Source organism: Mus caroli, chromosome 9, assembly GCF_900094665.2.
Source record: "Mus caroli chromosome 9, CAROLI_EIJ_v1.1, whole genome shotgun sequence".
NCBI lineage: Eukaryota > Metazoa > Chordata > Mammalia > Rodentia > Muridae > Mus > Mus caroli.
The window spans coordinates 54,981,103-55,000,018 of NC_034578.1; the positions used below are offsets into that span (position 1 = coordinate 54,981,103).

Consider the following 18,916-nt stretch of genomic DNA (forward strand, 5'->3'; position numbering starts at 1 on the left):
CCCATCCCTCTCCTTTTCCAGTTTTCTGGCCTGAGCCTCCGTTAGCATCACTAAGGCTAGGGGTCTTCTCCCCAGAAGCTGCACACACAGCCATCTAGCCCGGTGACCGGGGCTCAGGTGTTTGGGTTCCAGTCCTGTTCACCTGTAGTCTCCCACAGGCTCCCATTCTGATCTAGAAATTGAGGACCTTTAACTCTGTCTATCTTCTAGGGTCCTTCTAACTTTAAGCGGGGGGGGGGGGCGAGGGGGGAGTTCTGGCTCAGTCTGGAGCACCTAGAGAGGAATGGTGGGGGCAGGTATGGAGTGGCATCGTTAAGAGTCATGTGGGCAGAGGGTGTAGCAGGATAGCAATCCAAAGTCTAGACTGCCCCTGAGTTCCTGCTCAGCCTCCTGGTCCAGTCCAGATGCAGAATGGCTGGCCAGGACACCTCCCTCATGCCAGGAGAGTTGGGTCCTGATGCCTGGGCTGATGACTGGCCCAACCACTCCAGTGGGCTGGGGCCAGGAACCTTCTGGGAGGTCTTCCCACCAACCCTCCAGAAGACCTCCTGGCTGCCAAGGACACCGAGGCAAGAATAGCAACAGAGCCCAAAGGTGGTGGTGGTGGGGCAATGGGGGGGTGGCCTTTGAGGAGCTGAGTCCAAATGGACTCAGGGGCAGGTACTGACCCTGTAGCTCACCTAGTGCCTGCCCTGTGGAAATGACAGGTGGTTCTCCATGACAGTAGCTTTGCCAGACAGGAGGGCAGTTCCATTTTATTGATGATGAAACCTGAGGCACAGAGGTATAGCATGCCTGGCTCAACATCAAACGCTAAAACTAGAGCCTTGAGCCAAGTCTCTCTCCCGTTCCTACAGTGATTCTCCAGGGTGGCAGTGGCAGGTGGGTGGAAAGAAAGCTCAAGAGCTGGTGGGAGAGGAGCAAAGAAGTGGACATTTTCGTTTCATGTCTTCCTGGTCCAGACTGGTGTCCAGGAGTTCTAGGACACCATATCCAGGGAAGGATAGTGGAGCTCTTCTCTCCTGCACTCCCTAGAGCCTCCAGACCCACTACTCTACCTAACCCTAACCCATGCTATCCCCTCTGCCAAGAATTCATGTGTCTTCTCTCTTTGGGAAGGTAGATCTTTCCCACTCTAAGGGTCCTCTGCCTCTCTCCAGTTGTCCCAAGGATGCCCAGCACTGTGAAAGCTGTGGTAAGTGCCCAGGGCTGCTGCCGTTGGTGGTGGTGACAGTGATGATGATGGTGTGGGGAGGTGCTGGTGGTGAGCTACAGTCTGAGAAGGAAAGAAGGAGCAACAAAAGGTGGAAGACTGGGAGTAGGGGGAAGAGGCTAGGAGATGAAGCCACCTACCACCTCTGCCCTCATTCTATGTGACAGGATCCTCTGTCCAGGAAGATGACATGGCTTTGGACTAAACTCTCTAGCATTTCCATGATGGCTAAGGCTGGCGGCCTGGAAGTTGCTGGAGACCTGGCCGTCCAGCAGCTACCCTTCAACATTTTCCTACACAAAGGCTGAAACCCCAGAATATCTCTTGGGCTTGACCCAGCTGTGATCTGCCAAACCACAGGGCACAGCAGAGCTCCAGACTAGAAAACCCTTGTTTTATTCAGCACCCGGGCAATCTTGCTGTGTGGGATGGCCAAAATATAAAAATTAGAACCAACAACAGACACCATGGTGTTGTAGAGGAGAAGTAGGTACAAGACAGGGTCTGACATCCAGAATCCCTGTGGTTTGGGTCCATTTCACTCCCTGAGGCCGGCAGGGAGGGATGCCCCAGCGGCCAGCTGCCTTTGCCTTGGGCTAGGCGGCTGAGCCTCATGGGGGAGGCTGCCTGGAAGCAGGTCCTGCTTTTCAAGGAGAGACAAGGGGGGCTCTGTCCACTCAGATCAGGACCTAAGGAAAGAGAGAGAATGTCAGTGGTGTGACATCTGCAAGGTAGCCCACCTCTCTGACACATAAGGTTCCTTGTGGTGCAGGGGTGGGTGTCCATCCCCCCTTCGGGGCCCCTCACCTCTTTGGGCACAGTCTCAGCATGCCCCCCGCTGGCTGCCCCAGGCCCCAGGTTCTAGCTGTTTTTGTCAAGCAACACTTTCATGCTTATTATTTTCTAAGTCTGACCCCCCCTTTTTTTTCCTTAAAAAGGAGAAAAATGTTCTCTTTCCCCCTCTTCAGAAACATGATGGAAACCCACATGTGTCAGTCCCGTGGCCTTTCTGGGAATGCTCTGTCCAGCTTCCTGTGTATACTGGCCCAGCAGCCTGCCTGTGGTCAGGGTCACAGGGACACCCTCATAAGACCCGGGGCTGTCCAAGCACTTATGTAAAGAGGTCTTGGAAAGAAGGGCCTTTGCCTCCACAACCACAGGCCTCAGGGGAGCACCAGGGCAGCCCAGATGTCTACACTCGGAGAGGGCCCTCATGGTGCTGATGGGGTCCCTGTGACCCAGGACACATGGGAGAACAAGTAGTCATTAGAAACTCAGGCTTATGAAAGCTAAACTGCCCATGAAGAGCAGGATCAGGGTCATGTTATCCTCTGGCCATGTCCTGGATGATGGAAGCCTGATTCTACTCCTAATTTACCTGATCGATCTCTGTACTAAAGTAGAGGTGGCAAGACCCATTCTTTCAGGTTGAGCATGAGTGGGTGGGAGTAATAGGTTAATGGAAGGAAGAGCTGTCTTTAAATGTGCTCTGGTCATATACCGAGTCCTGATCCTTTTCACACACTGAGCCTTGATCCTGGTCACACACTGAACCCTGATCCTGGTCACACACTCAGGCCTGATTCTAGTTACACACTGAGCCCTGATCCTTGTCATACACTGAGCCCTGACACTGGCCATATACTGAGCCAGATCCTGGTGGCACACTGAGCCCTGATTCTTGTCATACACTGAACCCTGATCCTAGTCACACACTGAACCCTGATCTTTGTCATATACTGAGCCCTGATCCTAGTCACACAATAAGCCCTGACCCCACAGGCTTAAACTCCCATACTTGCCATCCTTTGACAAGCACAATCTTTGGGATAACAACACCTCTCCAGGGATGTGGAGTTTTCACAGCCTGACGACATGGATGATCTAAGCTTAAAGTGCCGGGACATTTTTAGTAGAAGAATATTGCTGTGGTCTAAGCAAAACATTTAAATTCACAGGGAGTAGAAGGAAGTTGTAAATTTGTAAGCAACGGGTTCTCTATAAAGTGCTTCCTGGAAGGAGAGATTCAGAAGAATGAGTTCAGCTGACCTGGGATAGCAGGTCCTAAAGACGCTGCTTAGCAACCATATGCCAAAAGTCCAGGACCAGATTCTGTTAACTTTCTGTATGATGAAGACCCAGGAACAGAAGTTGGCTTATTCCAACCAGAGTGACTCCCAATCTGGGATTACTTAGCCCAGTCCACTTGATAATGACACCGATGACCATGCCTGTTGTTCTGCTCCTCCAGGAGTTGGGGACCTGAACATGCAGGTCCTTATCCCAAGCTTGCATGGGAAGCGAAGAAGGTGGCTCTGAGAGCAAAGGTATTATCTGAGCAAGGACGCACACACTAGGATGGCAGAGCCAGTGCATTTAGCAGACCATCCTGCCTTCTGCCTCTGATAGGATTTTCCTTCTGAAAATCCTAGGGGACTACTGGGTCAGACCCATGTCAATACCCCATAGCCTGCCTGAGCTCCATCGTGAGCACTCAGCTTGGGGCTGGTACGTATCTGTATTCAGCCATCAATGACTCAGCCCCAAAGTGCAGGAGTCATAGGTATTTCAGGAGGTCCTGCCTGCTCCTCAGGCAGAAACGTGGTTGGGGTCGGATTCAGGGGCTGGGCAAACACGTACTGGACGATTTTGCAGTTTGTTGTAGAAACGTAGCGACCTGTGTAGTGGATGTTGCATCTCACCACGTTGTTGGTGAAGTCAGACTCCAGAACAATGTACTTGGGGTTCACGTGCACCTGGAGAAGAGAAATGGAGAGAGACAAGGGGCCTGTCAGGAGGCTGCACCTCACCTGGTCATCAGTGGAGGAGTAGACACAGATGTGACAGAGAGGAAGACAGATGTAGGGGACAGAGATCTGGGGCCACAGAGAGAAGGATGGGAAAGAAAGGGCAGCTGTGGTCCAGGAAAGCATTATCTGTCTCCTCAGCAGGAGACTGGAAACTTCTGCAAAGCCAAGGACCACTCCAAGAGGCCCCTGCACAGGCACTGTTGCCAGTTTCTGGCCCAGAGAATCTTGGCAGTGTGGGGTGGAACAGGAAGTCAACACCGGGCCTCCCTGACTCACAGCTATCTACCACAACAGGTCCAGGTGAGCTGTTGAGGGCCCCAATGCTGCCAGGGTATTTACCATGCCTTGAAGCCACCGATTCTTAAGAAGATGGCCCAAGCATGCCCTTGTGCTCTTTGTCTGAAAGAGCTACAGAGACAAGCCATGACAGTTTGGATTAGCAGTCACTGAAGGACATTTAAGATTGGATGCAGTGGAGTTGGGGGTGCAATTCCATTATGATAGAGCATCTACCTAACATGGATGGTCCCCATCTTCAGTGTCACACACACACACAGCAAGAAAGAAAAAGAAAAACCAAAGTAAAATACTTGAACATTGACAGCTCTTCCAGAGGACTTAGGTTTGGTTCCCAGCACCCCCCCAGTCAGCTCACAACCTTTTGTACTCCAGTTCCAGGGGATGCAATGCCATCTTCTGGTCTCTGAAGGTGTTGTACACACACAATGCACAGGTTTACATACAGGCAAGACACCCATACAGAAAAAAAGATATTAGAAAATTTTAAAAATATTACAAAGAACAGCTGTTACTTGAAATCTTCGTGTATTCCTCCCAGCCTGAACTATGTACCATTTATGTGGTTAATTTGGCCACTGCCTGGAACCCAGATGGGCCTTCCTTAGACTTTGATGAGGAGCTCACCAGGCAGGACTCTCACACATGCAACCTGTGTGAGCTCAGGCTGCACAACAATGAGTGGCTTCTGTTTTGAAGCCACTTCTCCTTTCCCCCTCTCTATGTTAGTTTTTTTGAGACAGGGTTTCTCTGTGTAGCCCTGGCTGTCCTGGAACTCACTCTGTAGACCAGGCTGTTGAGGGCTGCCTCTCTACCAGCCTCTTTTTATAGGTACTTGCAAGGAAGAACTAAGATTTAACCTCCTGGGGTCAGGCTGTGGGGACATAGCCCTACACTGCATCTGTGGGTATATCAAACTGAGCAGGGTATCGTCAGCACACTTTTTTTTTTTTTTTATTTGTCCCAGTAACAGAGAATGGGCAATGGGTAAGCTCACATTATTCCAGGTAGCAAGCGGGGTTCCTGCCAGAAGGAATCTCAGTCACAGATGTCCTGGGTATTGGTACATGTCCTGCAAGCAGCTGAGACCCTGCCATCCCAAACCTGGGAGGATGGGCTAAATGGTTCTCTGGGTCTTTGTCACTTAGAGCAGATGGTGTCATCACCTTCCCTGTCACTACAGCTGGGCTAAAGAATCCTTGGGGTCTTTAGGGAAAGAGAAGCGATGTCTGCTTGAGACAGAAACCACCAGAAAGGAACATAATCACATGGGTACAGACAGCGAAGGGAGCATCTTTCAGAAGCGGGAGACAATAAGCAGGGGTGTCAGGTAGGAGAGAAGAGTGCTGCAGAGCAGGAGCCCTACCTTGAGGATGTAGTTCCCAGGCTGCACATCAGTTATGTCGATCCACTGGCAGTCAATGTCTGCATTGTATGTGTCATAGCAGCCTGGACTCAGGCCCTGGGGAAAGGGATGAATACGGTCCCATCTTAAAGCCACTCCATATCCTCCCACCCCCAGGCAGTCTGGGCCTTCTACCTCTGTGCTTCCTCCCTGACCTGGGCCCGTGGTGGCTCAAGCCCTTGCTGAGCCACTGGGTGGATGAGCCAAGGAGAAGGTATGCCATAGGCAGAGGGGGCATGAAGTGAAGGGTAGAGGCTTGAAGATGCTTGGCAGAGGTGGCTGGAGGAAGGGCTGAAAAAATAGATGGACATATGGATATTTTGTGGATGAAGCAGTGGAAAGATGGGTTGGGATAGACCTTTGTCCCCCCCTTTAGGTAGATGAGACATGGTGTTGCCTAGACTATATGGCAATGTTCTTTTTTTCCCCCTATTTCTTTTTCTTTTTAGTTTTTCAAGACAGGGTTTCTCTGTGTGGCTCTGGCGGTCCTAGAACTCACTCTGTAGACCAGGCTGGCCTCAAACTCAGAGATCCACCTGCTTCTCCCTCCTGAGTGCTGGGATTAAAGGCATGGGCTACCACTGCCCGGTGTGTCAATATTCTTTTATCTCCAAGACAGACACCCCTTAGAATGAGGGAGGAAGTGCTTATACAGGGCCCTTTGATGGTCTCAGGCCTGGCAAGATCCTCACCCAGAACTAAGTGGGCACAGTCTCTCACTTGCTCACTGTTTGCTTGTTTGGCCCACACCCATCCATAGAGGCCTACATCCACCCAGCCACATTAGCCCAACCTGCGTGTGAGAGGTGCAGGCATAGCGCTTGAGATTGCCGAAGTCACAGGTGCTGTCCTCCAGGCAGAAGCTGGCCTTGTGTCCCTCAGCTACCTTCTTGCCCGTGGATGCATCAAGCAGGTCATAGTGGCTGAACTCGTCCATGCTGTGGTAATGTCTGGGGAGGCGAGACAAGGAGGCCTAGTTTCCCCAGGGCCTTTCTTCGTGTCCCCTCATGAAGTGACCCAAATAAATGACCTGCTTCCATGGGGGCCCTTCTAGTCCAAGTCCCACAGGATAGCATCTTGATGCTAGTCACCTCAGAATGGTACCTCCTAAGGCTCCTCACTTCTTTTCTGGACTCTTTCTTGTTCTGGTTTCTCTTGGGCAAAATCCTATATTCTAGACATTTCCATCCCGTACCCTATGGCCCATCTTTCTACTCAGCTTTGCTGAGGGTCCCCTGAGGACCCTTGACCAGTGGGGTCCTCTCCAGGGCGGGAACAAGCACCTGAGTTTCCCAGGGCTACTGGGAAGGGATTCAGTCGCTGAGAGTGAGCCCTGACCAGGAGGGGAGAAGCAAAGGCCACTTGGAGTCTCACTTACTGGTGACAGCTATGCCACTCCCAGGTGTGGCGTGGCCGGTTGGGGAGAAAGTCCGCCGTGCCTTGGTTTTTCACCCGCTGGGGGAAGCGCAACAGCACTCGGAGGTCATAGTCGGTAGCCTCAGGGGCATAGGCTGTGCTGTGGAGACAGGGAAGGAGAGTGGAATGGTGCTGTGACCCCCCCCCCAAAGTCAGAGGATGCTACATCAGGTCCCTGTGACCAGCCCTAGCCACTGTCCTCTTAGCTCCCTCCTACCCCAAAGATCTCGGACATTTGATCTCTGCTTGACAGTGAGGTCTGGCCCCTTCTCTCCAGACAACTACCCAACCCTGGCCTCCTCTCCTCTCTGGCCTTCTGTGTGTGACTGACAGCTGTTAATGGACTCAGACCACAGCCTTGAAGACCACAACTTCCAGGCAACTCAGCAAGGGACAGCGCCTGCCACCACCTTGGGAGAGGTTAGGGTCACGTGAAAATCTTCTGAGGATAATTAAAAAACAAACAGTTCTGGGCGGATGAAGACAGCTGAATTAGGTAGTGTTTGCTTTGAAAACATTTGGAACTGAGTCAAATCCTCAGAGCCCGGTCCAAACCCAGTACTGGAGTCATGTGCTCCCAATGCCAAGACTGAGGGAGTAGAGACAGGAGAATCCGTGAAGCTTGCTAGCCAGTGGCCTAGCCTAACTGAATACTTCCATACCAATGAGAGACCCTGACTCAAAGAGGTGGGTGTTATCCTGGAAGATGACCTGAAAGGCTGTCCTTCGGCCCTCGCTTGTACATGAATACACATCACGCATGCCTGTTCCCGTGAGTGCCCGCACATGCACACACATAAATAAATAAACAAATATAAATAGATCCTAACAGACACATCCAGGAGCTTCTAAGCTCTTCCTTCTTCTGGACAGAGCCTTAACTGGTGACCCAAGTGTATGCCATGTCTGTGTGACTGAAAGCCAGGTGTGAGCATCTTGGGCTAAGTCTTCATGTTCCTGGCCCCTTGTGCCCTGCTCCACTACAGACTGGGTGCGAGCTCCAAGGACTTTTCTCCCATAAAACTTCTCTCTTTCCCATTCCTCCCAAGCTGTTTGTATAACCATAGCTCTAGAGCTCACTGAGCTTCCTAGGCCCAAGTCAAGTCCCTTCCTTTATGAAGTCTGCCATGATTGCTGTACTTAGAAGCACCCTGTTTGCTTGTGAGCTCTCAAAATACTACCAATGGCTCATCCTCATGTCACATGTACCCTGGCTGGTGCGGGTGTGATTAGACCACCTCTCCCTGATGGCATGGCTTCAAGACCAGCAATGTGCACTTTGTCTTCTGGAAGCTTGTGACTTTAAATTCCCAGAAGAAAGAGAAAAGAGGGATATCTTTTTTGAGAGAAGGACACACACACACACACACACACCAGGAAGCCTGGCTGTCAGCTCTCCTTTTTGCAGCTGACCGCTGACAGCTATCCTGGCTGGCCTCATTTGGGGATGGGTTGTAAGGCCAGAGGCGAGAGGTGGCCCGTTGTGGGGATTAGTTCTCTCTGAGAATATGTCTGGCCAGCAGGCGGCTCAGACACAAGGCCCTGGCCCTGTCTGGGGGAGGTTTGGAATCTGTCTGTGTCTGGGTTGAAACAAAACATCCTCCCTGCCTATTTGGTGAAATCCTGCCCTGCTGTTCGTCTCAGAACATCGTGGGAAAGCGACCGGATCTAGCTTCTAGGCCTAGCTTGGCCACAGGCTCGTGGCAAGACTTGAAGCAAATCCCCTCCCTTCTCTGGGTTCGGTCTGCAGTGTGGGACCTGGCCCAGGGCTCCAGCCCACACTTGAACAGATTGCAGAGAAGCCTCCCACTGCAGGGCCCCAGCTCTGCCGGCTTTTCTGACTTGGTCATCCCATCCCAGCCTTCCAGGAGGCCACATCCCTGCAGGCCCCTCCTTCTTTGACCTCACTCAGCCCCACCCCCACCCCCAGCCCCAGAATTGTGCATCCTGGCTCTTTGTCTCCTCCTGCTGCCTGCTTAGTTCCATCATCTGAGCCTGGAATGAGGGGACACTCAATCCAGCTTGATGAAGAAGTCACCCAGGGCCCAGGGCACGCTGCCTTCTCTTCACCCAGCTGGGAGCTCAAGGCTGGGCACTTGAGATAGTCCAAGAAGATGTAGTGAGAATTTAGCTTTGACAAAACTGACTCAGACCCAAGCAGGCCGCCATGGAGACTGTACCCTTACCACTGGAAGAATGTCAGCTGAAGTGGTGTGTTCTCCTCCCCAGGACAAGGGACACAAGACAAGGCCTGAATGGCCAGGTCAACTGAGTGGCTGTCCATGGGTGGGATAGGGATACTTTGCCCATCTGTGATGATCTAAGGAACGTTCACCAGAGTGTAAATCATCTGCTCTACCCATCCCTCTGGTCAGTCTCATCTTAAAAGCAGATGCCTTGGGCTGGTGAGATGGCTCAGTGGGTAAGAGCACCCGACTGCTCTTCCGAAGGTCCGGAGTTCAAATCCCAGCAACCACATGGTGGCTCACAACCATCCGTAACGAGATCTGGCGCCCTCTTCTGGAGTGTCTTAAGACAGCTACAGTGTACTTACATATAATAAATAAATAAATCTTTAAATAAAATAAAAATGTTTTTTAAAAAAAAAAAACAGATGCCTTTACAAAAGGAGCCGTTCCATTGAGTTCCATGCTGATGAAAGTCCTTTATCTTACCACGGAGAGATAAGAGCTTATGGTCAACTACTCTGAGGGGCACGGGGCTAAAGGTCTACAAATGAGTAAATGTTGACATTCCAAATGGTTTCCTAGAGAGTAAAAGCTAAGAGAGAGTTCTCATGTTAAAAAAATTAATTTTAGGGGCTGGTGAGATGGCTCAGTGGGTAAGAGCACCCGACTGCTCTTCCGAAGGTCCAGAGTTCAAATCCCAGCAACCACATGGTGGCTCACAACCATCCGTAACGAGATCTGGCGCCCTCTTCTGGAGTGTCTGAAGACAGCTACAGTGTACTTACATATAATAAATAAATAGATCTTTAAAAAAATTAATTTAAAAAAAAGTGTTTTTGAAGTGAACAATTAAAGAGGGGAAAAAATGCTTTGGGCATCGATGCCCAGAAAAGCAGCAGATCAATGTCCCCTTTAACCAGGTCTTTCAGCCCAGGGAGAGCGCCCCAGAGCACAGAAGCTGAGCTCTGCAGGGGCAGGGCAATGCTCTCCTCCTCTCTGCAGAACAGATCAGTACAGGACTGAGGCCCCCTTGTCACCCATGCCCAGCCATTCCCTGCTATGATCGGACAGGTTCTCAGGACCACACCCGTCCCCGTTCACGCCTTGCAGCTCTGTGCCCTCTAGGACTTCCCCGACACCCACACTGACCACTGGAAATACAGACAGGATCAATTTTAGTTCCTTTCATCGTGCCTTAGTTTCCTAATGGGGCAGCCCATTCTGCCTGGGCTGGTGTTAAGACTGATGTCACAGTGTAGCAAAGGGCCTCATAGATAAAATGTGTAGGTTGATGTGACCCATCCCTTCCTTTTTCCTCACTCCTTGAGCCAGGCAAGATGGAGGGCGGGGCTCTGAGAGGCTCAGATACTTTGCCAGGTTCTGGGTGATTCCCACGGACTATGCCAAGGCACTCTGCTCCATGCTTCACCCAAGCCTCTTACCTGGCCAGGCACTTCTCCTCTGCCGCGCATCGCAAGGAGTACAGATGGGCTCTCTGCACGTATGTGGATGCCTGCACGTAGTTAGGGTCCGGGACTAAGTCAGGGAGGCCTGGAGAGGTGGGAGAGGAAGAACACAGCACCGAAGGGTCAGGCTGATTACTGATGGCTCCAAGGACCTCCTCTACCAAACTGTTGGCCATTCTTCCTGGTCAGAGGGTCCTGGGCTCAAGGAGGTTAGTAGCAACTCACTGCCTCTACAGCTTGGTGGTGTGGGAGCCATTGAGACAGCCTAGAAGATTTGGAATGAGAACAAGACCCAGGAGCTGGAGGGAAAAGGTGTCTGGAGGGTGGAATGGCATGCCACAAGTAAAGGCTTAGGAACAGGACCAGGGAGACCAAGGGATTTCCTGACTTCCTGAAAGAGCCACTCCCTCTGTCCTTGCTCCCCAGGCTTGCACACTGGCCAAAACGCCCCTCTTACCTCTATAGCGAGCCGTCTTCAAAGACCACCAAGACAGCCTGGGCTTATGGCCCAGGGTGGGCCCCAAAATGTTCATAGGCAGAGCTAGGTGGGTGTTAATTGGTAGGAGGGGTGGGCAGGAAGAAAACACTGCCTGAGCCAGCAGAATTTGAAGCCTGGTGTCAACTGAGCTGCTCAGGGTATGTTCTTCTTGGCACCTGCTGCCACTTCTGGCTGTCAGACTTCAGACAAGCCCATAGCTATTCCCTGTGCCCAACATAAGGGAGGGTCTGGCTCCCACCCCTGCAGAGCCCAGGAGGCGTCTTAAGACTGTTCCAGCCTTTGGAGCACTTGTTCTCTAGGCTATACCAGGGTCAGAGAGTCTTCCCTTTTTCTTCCACCAGTAAGAATCTGGGTACATCAGGCCAGGCAGTGGTGGCGCACGCCTTTAATCCCAGCACTCGGGAGGCAGAGGCAGGCAGATTTCTGAGTTTGAGGCCAGCCTGGTCTACAAAGTGAGTTCCAGGACAGCCAGGGCTATACAGAGAAATCCTGTCTCGAAAAAACAAAAACAAAATAAAACAAACAAACAAAATTGGATACGTTAGCACCAATAAGCAGAAACCACAGGCAGGCATCGGACCTGCCTCATGGAATCAGGACAGGATGCTCTTGATGATGGGATGAAGGCTCAGGTGGTGGAGTTGATTCTTGCTCCACAGCTAGCTTACAGGGGAGTGCCTGGGGCTTTAAATTCTTCTCTAGAGCCTTGAAATTCTGTCCAGCAAATGAGTAAAAGAGACTGAAAGTTCTTCCTAGCATCTTAGACTTCACTCTTGGGGAGTGAGGAAGGGTAAAGATGGGGTGCTTGAGTCATGGAGAGGGGGATCTAGGAACCCTGTCTGCCAATTCCTCCCCTCAGCTTAAAGGTCCTGATAGTGAGGCAGACAAAGGAGGCCTGGCTTCATAGCCTTTGACAGAGGTATGTGCCTGCATACTACTGCCCCCTCCTCCTTCCCTTCTCCTCCTCCTCCTCCTCCTCCTTCTTCTCTCTCTCTCTCTCACACACACTTATAGATTCTTGCACATACATACACACTTACAGACTCACAACTCACACTTACATACATGCACACACACTCACACTTACATACATGTACACACATATGCACTCACACTCACATGCACACACACAACACACTCACACTTACATACTTGTACACACTCACACTTACATACATGTACACACTCACACTTACATACATGCACACACACACACACACTCACACTTACATATGTCCCTTAGGCCTTGGCCTTGGACCTGTTCTCCCTGGGGCTTGAGCCTCAGGGGCAGCCTGCTCTGGGCAGCCAGGGTGATCTCACCTACTTGGAATGGAGAAAAAGCTTAGAGTACAGGGTGGGTGAGGATGAGGTGGCTTCTGGCAGATGGGGGACTTCTTGGCCAGTCTAGGCTCTATGACATGAGCCCCCTGGAATGTTTGCAGTCATTTCCCCAAGGGACCCTCAGGACCTCAAACCAGCTGGGAGATGGTTCTCATCCACTAATTCCCAGAAGTTTCTGGAAGAGGAGTAAGAAAGGGAGGAGGGGTCCCCTTTCCCCACCCTCTAGCAACTCAGCAATAGGTGGGTGTGGCAGCTGGGCTTAAGCCTCATGCACCCGGCATTCAGCACCAGACAGTCTGTCGCTCCCACCCAGGCCCTGTTTCAATAAATACTCCACAGATGGCTCCACAGAGCTTTCCTGGCCCGACCCTTCCTCTCTAGGCTGTTTCATGAGCTGGCTGTACAATCCTGGACAGTGAGAAGAGCCAGAGTCCAAGGCTAGGGGCACTTGAGAAGCCAGTTATAGTGTTCTTGTTCCCTGACTGAGCTTGACCCTGGCCACAAGACTGAACCCAATGACCACACAGGAAGTCCTGGTCTAAGTCATACAGTGAGCATGGGTTCTGGTCACACTTTGACTTGACCATGGTCACTCACTGAGCTTTAACTCTACACACTAAGCCTCGACTGTGGTCATATGTTGAACCCTGATCCTGATCACATACTAAGCCCTGATCCTGGTCATATTGAGTGAGACCTAACCACTGAACTTTGATTTTTACCACACACTGAGCCCCAATCCTGTTCACATATAGAACCCAGAGCTGGGTCACACACTGAGCCCTGATCCTGGGCACACTGAGCCCTGATCTATCAACAACTCTGAGCCTTAGGACTATGAGAAAAGACCCTTCAAAAGGAATCCTTTCTGATTCTAAAGGAAGGTGTAGCTTTGGTGTAAACCAGGGGCTGCTGGGAGGAATTATCTGAGAGTACACTGGAGAGACAGGGGCCCTCACACTTCCCAAGATACAGTATTCCCTGTGGTCTTAAAGAGATAGGTACACTGATACAGATGTGGACAGTCATGTATTCAGTCACCAACTGTTTTTTTTTTTTTTTTTTTTTTTTTGGTTTTTCGAGACAGGGTTTCTCTTTATAGCTCTGGCTGTCCTGGAGCTCACTTTGTAGACCAGGCTGGCCTCGAACTCAGAAATCCGCCTGCCTCTGCCTCCCAAGTGCTGGGATTAAAGGCGTGCGCCACCACGCCCGGCTACCAACTGTTAAAGAAGCAGAGGATGTGGTCTACTGGCAATGAGTGGGATGCAGGTCCTGCCCTCAGAGAGGCCCCTACCTGAACAGAAGGAATCCACAGAAGAGTATGAGGAAATCCAACTGCAGGAAAATCCCAGTAGGAAGTGAGGTATGCCCCATAATCCTGAGTCTCAGCTCTCTCCTGTCATTCTTCTGTTTTAATAAAAATAAACTTTTGGGGCTGAAGAGATGGCTCAGCAGTTTAGAGCACTTGCTGTTCTTGCAGGTGACCTGGGTTCCACTCCCAGCAGCTACAGGGTGGCCCACAACCATCTGTAACTTCAGTTCCAGGGGCTCTGATGCCACCTTCTGGCCTCCACAGCCACTAGGCACACACAGGGCACACATACATATATAGAGGCAAAACACTTATAGAAATCAAAGCAAGGAAATAAATACAAGAGAGTGAACTTCTTTTGGAAGCGTGCTGTACACACAAAGACACAGATTTTTGGTGCAGTTTGGCAAGGTTCTGACAGATGTATGATGCCATCAACCACTACCACAACAGAGGTAAGAAAGTGTCCCCACCCCGACACATACTAATAGGATTTTGAAGCACTTTAGATTGTTTTTGTTTTCTCGGGTAGTTACATGGAATCATCCCTGTTATAAGTTCAGCACTGTCTTTTTTTTTTTTTTTTTTTTTTTTTTTGGTTTTCCGAGACAGGGTTTCTCTGTGTAGCTCTGGCTGTCCTGGAACTCACTTTGTAGACCAGGCTGGCCTCGAACTCAGAAATCAGCCTGCCTCTGCCTCCTGAGTGCTAGGATTAAAGGCCTGTGCCACCATGCCCAGCCAGCATTGTCTTTCATTTTGACCACCACCAAAGTCCCCGTGACTCACCTAACTCCTCCCTCCCTCCCTGTGCCCCCAGTTCCTTGCTATCCTAGATGTTCAGGCTGGGTTTCCTACCTCAGCCTCAGGAACCCTTGTTGAGGTCCCAGGGGGTGCAGGACCCTCCCTTAGCTGGTTTGTTTTTCCAGGCAGGAACAAAGCTTCTTTCTTCAGGAGGATAGGTGGGGCTTGGGTATGGGAGAAGGCCGGATGTGATGGAAGGGAGAAGAAGGAATCCTTGCATAGAGATCAGCAGATTCAGGGATAAGGGAGGCTGGTTTGCCATTGGCTTGTAGGGCACAGGCAGGGTGGTCAATGTGGAATGAGGTCCAGGTACTATCAGTGTGGTCACCCTTGTTCCAAGATGGGTCAAATTCAAGGGCACCATCAGTTATGGGAAAGAATTCTGAGGTAGGGTGGGGGTTGGCATGTATTTTCCAACAAACACAGAGTCTGTTACTCAACTCTCAGGCCTGGACCTGGAGACTGAAAACATGGGTTCCAGTGAGTATTTTTCTGTGAAATTGTCATGTTTTTATAACTCTGAAGATTAGGATCAATTTTACGTGTGATTAGTTCAGAGAAAACTAGCGCACGGTCCGTGCATGTTAGATATGTTCTAGAGCACCTGCGATCTGCACAGACTGAGTCGTTCAGGTCAGATGGGACTATGGTTTTAAAACACAAGTTCGGGCTGGGCATGGCAGTTCACACCTTTAATCTCAGCACTTGGGAGGCAGAGGCAGGCTGATTTCTGAGTTTGTGGACAGCCTGGTCTAGAAATTGAGTTCCAGCAATTAAAAAAAAAATTGCAGCCAGGAGTTGTTTGTTTGTTTAAACAAAAGGAGGAGGAGCAGAAAACACAAAACAAAAAAACCTCAAAATCATAGATGAGGGGAGTGGAGAGATGGCTCAATGGTTGAGCAGTTGTTGCTCTTACAGAGGACCCAGGTTCAGTTCCCAGCACCCACATGGCAGCTTCAAATCATCTGTAGCTCCACAGATGGCGCCACAGAGCTTTCCTGGCCCGACCCTTCCTCTCTAGGCTGTTTCATGAGCTGGCTGTGCAATCCTGGACAGTGAGAAGAGCCAGAGTCCAAGGCTAGGGGCACTCGAGAAGCCAGTTATAGTGTTCTTGTTCCCTGACTGAGCTTGACCCTGGCCACAAGAATTTGCCAGGGAATTTGATGCCCTCTTCTGATATCGTTGGGAATCAGGCAAGAATATGACATACATGTATACGTGTCGTCAAAACATTCACATACACATAAAAATAGAAATGACAGTCTTACAGGACCTGTTCTGTGTCTTCATTTTTTTTTTTTTTTCAGTTACTGTAAACCTTCAGGACCTCTTCCATGGCTTGGCACTGCTAAAGAGGAGTCTGCAGAGGGCCTCCCCAGCATCCCATCTGACCAGGCTCCTGGGAGGGAGTGGCCTCTGAGCCCTGTTTCCCACGCATGTTCTCACAGGCTTGCTAAGCACACACAACCAGCTCCCTTTTGAACCTACAGGAGGCCTACAGCCTTCCTTATCCCAGACTCACAGGTTGGGGGTGGGTTAGAGCCCAAAGACTGTGACAACTTTACCCCACTGCCCATTCTGAGGGTGGTTGGGTCACTGTGCTGGCTGGGCTCCTCCTGTTGGAGACTTGTATGTGGTCCTCTCCGGGACTCTCTGCCTCCCTGTGTCCACTCTGATTCCCCTTGTCCCCAGTGCCTGGATCCCTCTGCCAGGCCCCTATGTTCATTCTTCTCTGGGGGGGGGGGATGTGTTGTTCAGACTGGGTCAGTGTACTGGGAACACTGAGTCAGAGGACAGCAACGACCCTTGGGATAACCGAAGCCCAGGGCTCAGCTGGGGAGGGCCTGGGTGTGAGTGACCCAGGTCCCAAGTCATTAAGCAATCAGACAAAGAGCTTCCTGCCACGATGGGCCCCTGGGCCAAGGTAGTGACGATCCAGCCCAGGGAAAGGCTGAACAATGCATCTCAGCTTTGTCCTCAGAGTCCTCTATGGCAGTCAGGGTTCCACGAAAGGACCAGTCACACTGATTCTTGTAACCAGTGGCCTCAGGATAAGCCCTGCCCTCCAGTGGTGGGCTAGGTCTGATACTGCTGGACCATTCTTATGATGGCCGATGGGGATCTGAGGACAATTGCCATCTCCCTAGACATAACTCAAGTGTGATCTAGTAGGTTAGTTCACCCTTGTGTTGATCTTCACAGTGTTCTGACCCATTCCCTCATCTGAGGCTCCGTTTCCCTGTCTGAAAGATGCCGTAAAGACTGAGCTAACTGGCTCTTGAGCACAGGTTGGAAGGATCCATAAACACTTGGAGATAAAAATACTTTTTTTCAGAGCTATTCGATCCATTCTCCAGCCTTGGGTAAGAGCCTGAGACCTCTCCCGACCTCAGCAGCCCATGCTTCAACAGTCAGGAAATTATCCCACTGGCTGACCCAAATCCTTCCTGCCTCATTAGAAACCTGTTCCCTCCTGCCCAGCGTGTCCCTTTGCATGAGCCTGCACTTCACCTCTTCTTCTTATGCTTTGCAGGTTCTGGGAGCTCCACAGCCCTCCCCTGGCATCTGTGTTCCTTCCCCTAAGCCCCTGCTGCTGGGGCTCTTGGAGGATGGGAAGTGGAATCCAGCATAGCCCTAATCTCTTGAGCCCAGAACTGGAGGATAAACATAGTCCAGCAGAAACCCATCAGTCGGTTGTGAAATATGTGCTGAGCGGGATGTTTTGGCAAATGAATACAGCCAGCCAGACTCCAGAGGAGCCCCTAGGTGGGGAGAGCAGAAGGCTCTGCCCGGCTCAGACTTGAATAAAGATGAGCGAGCTCGGGGCAGAGCTGGCAGCTCCCAAACCCAGGAAATTATTAGCTAATAATTGAAACATTAAGTTGTCAGCACCCGCCCAGAGGTGCTCCACCTGTTCTTGCTAGCTTGCAGACAAGGTAGCTACAGAAGCCACTCTGCTCCACTGTGATAGGCAATTTCCAGGCTGGGGAAAGGGGCTGTTATAGCTACAGAGCCAGGTCTAGAATCTTCAGTGGCTCCCAACCGCCAAAAGAGTGGAGCCTAGACATTTCAGGATGGCTACAAAGGCCTTTTGTGGTCTGTCCTGAACCTTCCCGCCACTCTGGGACTCTGAAGTGTACACAGCAGAAGCAGGTCCTGCTTAAGGTAGCAGCTTGAGTTCTCTGTTTCCTGTGCCCTTCTGTGCACGCAGACGCCTCCCTCATTCTCCAGGTCAGTTCTTAACACCATTAGGCCCACCTGTCAAGCCTAACTTCCTCTCCCAGCGTCCTGCTTTCTCTACTAGCACTCATGCCCATACCTAACTTCCTAACTCTACACTCCAGCACAGCTGTTAGGCTCCTGCAGTGGCCTCCTAGTTCACAGAGTGTTAAGACCAAAGACTTCAAAGTGGCCCCGGAAATTCTCTGTAGTCTGAGCCCTGCTAATCTTTCTGCCCAGTCTCCCATTCCACCTCCATTCCTACTTTACTCCATGTAAGCACACCAGAGCACACTTGGGAATTTCTGTCTTTGGATCTGTAATGCTCCTCTTCCAGACGGCTGAATAGCTAGCTCACGCATGCCTCCTTCAAGTCTTGGTTCAGATATCCCTTTGCTGAGGCCTGCAGGGGTCACCTCTGTGAACTGCTCCCTTCCCCTTGCTCTTCATCTCCTTAGACACCTCCATTTTAGCCACAACACCTACTACTTTCCCTATGAATTATGTATGTAAATGACAGTACAAGGCCCCGAAAGGCAAACATTTCGTGTCTCTTTTCACTAACAGTGCCCAGCTATGTGCGCTCGGCACATAGTGAGGTGCTAACATCCCCACCAGGTGACTACACTTCCTCAAGAGATGTTATCCACAATCTTCAGCTGGAAGCAGTCAAGTTGATGGGCATTGTCATCTTTTGCCTGCACTGAGCTGCCAGCCTGGGTATCCCATATGTACAGTAGGAAGCTGGGAGCTGGACACTTAGGTCAGGTGGTTTCTTATTGGCTGAGAGAGAAGGCAAGGATGAGTCTAGGGCATTGTCACCTACCTGCCCAGGTGCAGCACCTGCAGACACTCAGTGAGCAAGTGTATGAATGCCTGCACCCACAAAGACTCTGGGATCACCTGCCTTTCTGAGCCTCTTTTCTTTATCAAGCAAAGCTGCTGTTT

General features: G+C 50.9%; 1 protein-coding gene across 1 annotated transcript in view; it reads right to left on the minus strand.

Annotated features, from left to right (window-relative positions):
* Positions 1-737: 737 nt before the first annotated feature.
* Positions 738-18,916, minus strand: part of Loxl1 (lysyl oxidase like 1) — a 25,831-nt gene continuing 7,652 nt past the window's right edge. The window contains exons 2-7 of the mRNA XM_021172590.2: positions 10,773-10,881; positions 7,104-7,241; positions 6,519-6,675; positions 5,687-5,782; positions 3,854-3,969; positions 738-1,902 (exon numbers count right to left, since the gene is read on the minus strand). Coding sequence (XP_021028249.1) covers positions 1,896-1,902; positions 3,854-3,969; positions 5,687-5,782; positions 6,519-6,675; positions 7,104-7,241; positions 10,773-10,881 — 623 coding nt within the window. The 3' untranslated portion in view covers positions 738-1,895. The remainder of the gene's footprint in view (positions 1,903-3,853; positions 3,970-5,686; positions 5,783-6,518; positions 6,676-7,103; positions 7,242-10,772; positions 10,882-18,916) is intronic.